Source organism: Pinus tabuliformis, chromosome 1_1 (genome assembly GCF_031772625.1).
Source record: "Pinus tabuliformis cultivar Carrire ecotype Pingquan chromosome 1_1, CPIR1, whole genome shotgun sequence".
NCBI classification, from domain to species: Eukaryota; Viridiplantae; Streptophyta; class Pinopsida; order Pinales; family Pinaceae; genus Pinus; species Pinus tabuliformis.
Genome location: NC_142297.1, coordinates 764,837,702 through 764,844,651, shown reverse-complemented (window position 1 = coordinate 764,844,651; position 6,950 = coordinate 764,837,702). Strand labels below are relative to the sequence as shown.

General features: G+C 34.7%; 1 protein-coding gene across 1 annotated transcript; it reads right to left on the bottom strand.

Moving 5' to 3' along the window:
• Positions 1–4,745: 4,745 nt before the first annotated feature.
• Positions 4,746–6,628, bottom strand: LOC149216271 (disease resistance protein Roq1-like). The gene is made up of 2 exons (XM_089389888.1): positions 6,300–6,628; positions 4,746–6,182 (listed from the first exon to the last, which is right to left on the bottom strand). Exons 1-2 carry the CDS (start codon positions 6,626–6,628, stop codon positions 4,805–4,807), a joined length of 1,707 nt encoding a protein of 568 aa, XP_089246014.1. The 3' UTR covers positions 4,746–4,804.
• Between the last annotated feature and the right edge of the window lie 322 nt (positions 6,629–6,950).

Sequence of the window (6,950 nt, the reverse complement as noted above, 5' to 3'; positions counted from 1 at the left end):
TTTCACAAAATTAGAAACTCCTAAAAATAGTAGAATCATGAACTTGAAGGTTCACATCTCACCTTTCTCTAAATATAGCACCAAATAGTAAAAAACCTTATTTCTTAGAAAAATATCAAAATCTTGTATTTTCTTTATTGCCATCAAATTTCAACCCCATGGTTAATTAATATCAAGTCTAAAAAAATACTTCAATTTTTTGCTTTAAAGCTTGGGTTTGACGAAGTTTGATTAGTTTTCATAGAGAGCTAGAATAACTTGGAAACTAACACAAATGGAACTCTATGCTCATATATCCAAGGGGTATCAAAATTTACTTTCATATCAAGAAAGATAAAATTTATGAAAATATGAACTTCTCAAGATTGTAAATTTTGAAAATGATAAATTACCTATTTGAAAATTTCAATATTAGTTATCCAAAGCTATCACTTGGTACTAAGAAGAAACAATTTGCAAAAAAATGAAACTACTAAAAGTTCGTATATGATTGTGCTGAAAATTTAGCACAAAATCTCAAAAACAAAAGTAATATCCTCATTGCCTCAAAACTTCACCCTTCTATTATACTCAATACTAATTCTATGAAAGCGTTTACTTTTTTGAACTTCAAATATTGTTAACTATGCCTTGTTTGATTCTCTCTAAAAGAGGTCGAAAATAACCTAGAACATCATATAAACAGAACTTTATGCTTATATTTACAATGAGCATCCACATTTAGTTTCGTATTTTAACAAAGATTAAATTTGTAAAATTTGGAAGAATTCAAGTAAGTAAATCCTAAAAACTTTGAATACTTATTCAATTAACTTATTGGTTCCATAAAGTTCTTCTATGCTACTAAGGAACATAGAGTTTCAAAAAATAGAAACAACTACAATTAGAATGAAGAATCTTAAAGTGATCATTTACTTGTCCTCTATAGTGCCAAAGATTTAGCAGCATTATCACCATACAAAGGTAAAAAATCAACACTCCTTATCGCTACCTAATTTCTTTATCACATTGTAACAAATATTGTGTTTACAAAATGTGATCGTCTCTTAACTTCAAATTTACTTTTAATATATTGGTTAGATAAAGTTTGAATAGATTTCATTAATGCCTAAATTAGTTGGAACCTCACATAAATTAAACCTCGAGCACATCTCTCCCAAGTCTACACAAATCTATTTTTTAATTTTGAGGAAGATAAAATTTCTAACTATGTATTTTTATTATATAAATCTTGAAAATCTGAAAGTGCCCATTCAAAAATCTCAAATTGGGTCTTGAAAAGTATGACTTGCTACTAAAAAGGACAAAGTTTAAAAAATTAAAACTACTAAAAATAACAGGAACAAGTATATGAAGGTGTCAATATGAATGAGCTTTATAAATGGCCCTAAATAAAAAGAAAAAAAAAAACATAGACCAAAATAGAAGAAACAATTAGTAGTATTTGATAGATAAAAAAATTTGCTTCCATAGTGCACTCAATTTTGGGTCTCCAAAAATGTGATTAGTGTTGAAACTTCAAAAATACCTATTTGGTTCTTAGTTTGATGAGATCCTTGTGAGGAACAAAATAAATTGGAACCTTATGAATAAAACCCAAAATATACTTTCAGATATTAGAAAAGAAAAAAATTCTAAAAATTGAAAAATTTCAAGATTGTTAATCTTGAAAATTTTATGTTGCTTATTTGAATAACTCAACATTGGATCTCTAAAACTATCTTGGCTACTAGGAGATGTATAGTTTCAAAAAATAGTAGAACCAAGAATTTAAACATACCCATATTTTCACTAAAATAGGTAAAAAATTGTCAAGTGTTGATTGTGACAAAATTTTACCCTAATATTGACATCAATATTAGGCCTAATAAGCTCTACAAAACCCTAGTTAGATTTTTTACAAACCCTAGTTGTAGCTGTTTTGGTTCCCTTTCCAACGACTCTTCCTATGGTAAATACCAATGGAGGGAGTAACTCTCCTTCCTACAATAGGATTGTTTCAGGGGGTAATAATTCATAACAATGTTCATCTTCTATCCCAAACTCATATGGTCCAAATTTTGATGGAGAATAGAAAAAAATTCAACATTCTATTGCTCAGTCTCATAATAGCAACCAAGGAGCTACTTTCCCAAAGCATATCCTTTAAAAAAAACCCACATTACCCATGCACATCATGAATTTCGTGCAAGGATTGATAAACTCCCTTCAACAAATTCATGTTCCATTTGTCTTGAATCATACCCTGGAATCCATCTCTACATCTCTAACAACATGCATTGTTTCTTCATTTGCATGTATGAAATAAACGATCACTATTTCTCATTGTGGAACAACATGGAGCCTGGTTATCCACCCTTTGTCCTAGCTTGTCTTACACAAACTGAAGAAATGCTCATAGCTAGAGTCAACACGATACTCCAAGTAATGCATGCATGTGGTGTGCAATATAAATATAGTGGCCACACAATAATATTCCCACAAGATATTACAACAATAACCAATGTATTACCTCGACATGTGGAGGACCTAGACATCTTGTTGGTTACTTGTCATAACTTTGACCATCAAGTTTACAATTGCAGTGTAAGTAGACATTGTGTTTTAGTTGCATTAGAATACAATCATCTCCAACTCATTTTGTATCCCATCTAGATTCCACTAACCCAAATCTCCAACAAACATAATCATTTATACCCACTATTCCCAACAATGAAAGAAGGGTAAAATAAATAATAGAAATCGTCCTTCGATTGTTTTGTTATTGCACCTTTCGCTTAAAAGGGTGTAAATTTATCAGAGGTGTCGATGTTGGAAAGCCTAGAAGTGTTATTTTTTTAGGTAGTTTGGAAAAGAAGGTGCATATCTTGTAGTCAAGGATGGAGAAGTTGTAGCTAAACCTTCCTTTGCGAACCATGCTTTGAGAGTGTGGGATTTTTTGATATCGAGGTTAACAAGAACAATGGATTTTGATGTAGTTCCACCTTTGCTTCCATCGAATCCATTGACACAAGTAAACTTAATTGCAAGGATAGGACTACTTCCTATGGCATGTGAAGGGAAGATGTCATTTGATCTTGCATCAAATCCTCCTCCCCAATAAGATGGCATCCATGCTATATCCATATCTTTTTTGAAGGTGGATTGTTTGCTTCATAACTTCAGATCCATATTTTCTATGTATAGTGCATAGAGGGGAGATATTAGAAACAACACCAATAACATCAACAATCGAGTTTATGTTTGTCGATTTGATTTCATTGATCGATATTATGTTGAAATGCATCGTGGGAATATATTTTCTTTCTCTTGGAACATGTTCTATAGTAGATGATGCATTCGATATGATATCTCAATCTTTGTTTAAGTGGTTGTCATGCTTGCTAACCAATTTCACATTGCATCTCCATTGAACACTCACACCTATTACATTCAAACCCTTTTCATTCTTCACCAACCAAGAAAAACAAAGTCTGAAAGCTTCCACTAGATTCTATGTACAATTGTGCTCAATTAAACTAAAATTGGCCCTTCAACCATCGTAGTTCAAAAATTCCTGTCAGAAACGCTTTTTGATTGTGACATTGAAGCATAAAAAACCTACCATATGTTGCAAAAACTTCCACTCACAATTTGTAGTTGATCTTTTTTTTCCTTGAATATTAGCCCAAAAAACTAAATGTGTCTTCCAAAAGGCCGCACCACCCCCTCTCCATCACAACACTTCATAGATGCATACATGACATGTTCATCTCCCCTCCACTCCACTTTACTTATAGAACTGGCAATATCTCGGTCATAATATCCTCATTGAAACAAAAAAAATGGAAATGTAGACCTGAGAAATACCACCCACAGATACACCCTCTTACGCTAACTTATGTAGAGTTGGAATTTTGCTATACAAACCATTTCGTAGTATTGCTTTGGATATAAAAAATTCAACTACAGATTTCATTGAAAACTAGCAACGTTTCACCCTTCTTACATATCTTGGCATCTTTGTCGCTCACATTATAAACTTGCAATTTGAATTTCCCATTATTCAAAAATCTATTTTTTTTTTCTTTTTTATTTGAATTTTCAAATAATAAAGGAAACACAAAAGTCCCAATTATAAAAGGTTGCCCATCAAAAATAACATCAAAGTTATTTTTTCACTTCATTTAAATTACATTTAGATCACACAATATACATCTATATACATCCATGCTCTTCTTCATATGTTATTCACTTACATTCTTTCCTTATAACCTCGGTACAATTGCTAATATAATATATTTCAATATTTATTTATTAAAAAATAATATTTTATCTCAAAATATATTGATGAAAATTGAAATGACGTAACTTAATATTTCGGAAAATTGTTATTTGATTTAATTATAACTTTAAATATTTGATTTAAATTATAAATTTAAATACATAAATAAATTTAAAATCGTAAAAATTATAAAAAACTAAACGATTCAAATATGTATTAGATAAATTTAATTAAATAATATTCTTTAAAAACGAAAATTTAAAAGATTAAAACTAAACTATTTAAAAGAGGTGATAAAATTTAATATCATATATTTAGAAAATAAATATTTTATACAAAATAATTTTTTTAACTTGAGTTGTGAAGTCAAAGCTCAGCAAAGAAAAAAACGCAAAAAATTGACCACAATGGTTTGAATTGGAATCCATTGCGATATGTATTACAACTTGCAAGAACTGAATATGAACTTTTCAGGGTTTTAATTTCAATACTTACAAAATTCTAGAGTTACTTCACACATAAATAAGCGAATCCCCTAATCTAATGATCACCCATGACCGTCATGAGGCCGGCCTTCAGACGTTGGCGCAGTTGCTGGAGCACTCTATCATCCCATTGGATTTGAGGACAATCAGTAGCATCCAACTCTTCCAAAGACTTGCAATGTTCGACACCTGGCAGCTCTCGTAGCTCAGGGCATTTGCGAACATAGAGTCTTCGAAGATTTGTACTGTCCAACCCTTGTATGCTCTTCAGGTTGTAACATCTACAGGCCTTCAAGCTCGTCAATGATTTCAACAGTTCCAGACTTGGCAGCTCCTCTACTTCTTCACACCCACTTATGTCTAGCTGTTCTAGTGTTGCCAGATAGCGGAGCCCTTCTATTTCTCTCAATTTCTTACAATAGCTCAAGTCCACTGTTACCAGTGTTTCTGGCAATGATCCAACCTTCACAAGATCTATACAAGAGTTGATCCAGAGATGTTTAAGCTTGGGACTGACGGCTTGAAGACAGGTGCCTTGAGGAGCCTCAGAGCGTTTACAGGACCCGTCTAGCACTCTCCCATCTCGTAAAAAGAATACTTTACTTACATCCTTTCTGAATGACAGCTCGTCCAATGCTGAACAATTGTATACTCTGAAAACTTCGAGATGGTTCATCTTCGCGAGATCTTCCAACAAGGAAATTATGCCACAGTCCACTATGTTCAGCTCTGTCAACCGGTTCAGCAGGCTATAGGAACCGGATAAACATTTCAAATTCGGGGAATCATGGAGCCACAATTTCGTCAAGCTACTAAGCTGACCGAGAGAAGATGGCAGCTCTTTGAACATATCGCTTCCTAATATGAAGTTCGTTTTTGGACGTGGTGTATCCAGACCTGTTAGATTATAAATTGATGTTTCTGATATTCCAGCGCTTTTGAGGACTTGCTTGTCACGAGACGTAACCAAAATCAAGCTCTTGCAACCGAGGATATCCCTAAATGGCAAAACCCCATCCAGTTGATCGGCATGATCCACGTCATCTAAGACTATAAGAGCATGAAAAGCGTTTAAACGTGAGATACACTTTTTAAGCTCATCTCTACCTTGATCAATAGTATTAATTTGCACATCTGTTTTAGCCAAATCCTTAATAACTGTCCTCTGCAAGGAAATTCCAGAGATTTCTTTGACATCAGATAAGAAGCATGATCCACTATAATTTAATCTCTTGCTCTCGAAGAAATCTTGGACCAGCACAGTCTTTCCAACTCCTCCTGGACCCACAATTCCCACAACCATGGCCCTTGAGCTACGCTGCTGCAATAGCACTGTCTTCTGAAATTCCGGTTTGGTGACATACTTCAATGGTGTTTTTTTACCTATTTCCAATATGCGTCCCACGACCTCATCCAATAACTTCTCATTGTCCCTGATTATTAGAGTGTAAAAGAACCAGTGAGAAACGCCTACTTAAAGTGCCCTACCCCTATTAATCCAACAAATTTAAACCCATAACAATAATTAGTGAGTGGAGAAGAGTCCTCACCCATTACACGCCTCTAGCTCGAAACCACTTATTCCTGCTGCATGAGAAAGAGCGTCTACCCAAGAGGGATTGAACCGCTGCTTCGTTTTGTGGCTGCGCAGAGCTTCACTATACGGTCCCTTAGCGGTCCACCGGACCTCAGAAGGCTTGACCCCATAAAATACGGGAATAAGGATGGCCCGATCGGATTCGCAGGTCTTCCACATTTCATGAAGTTCATCGAGACACCAAGAAGATTCGGCGTACCCTGGAGAGAAGATGGCAATATGGATAGAGGCGGTCTCAATAGCGTGTTTAATTTGACAAGTAATATCGAGTCCAGCCCGCATTTCGTCCTTGTCTAGAAAAACTCGGAATCCACAAGGAGCAAGGCGATTGTAGAGATGGGTGGCAAAGTTGACCTTGACATCCGGACCACGATGGTTTATGAACACATCGTAGTCTGGATAAAACGTCGACACAGAGCAGGCCGCGGAGGAGAGCGACGAATAATAAGGACTCCTGAAGAAAGGGTAACGGATGATGGGCAGGCAAGCCCGAAAGAATTGCAATACATAGAAGCGAAGGCAACGGATTATGGGCGGGCAAGTCCGAAAGAATCGCAATATATAGATGAGAAGGCAACAAATGATGAGCAGGCAAGTCCGAAAG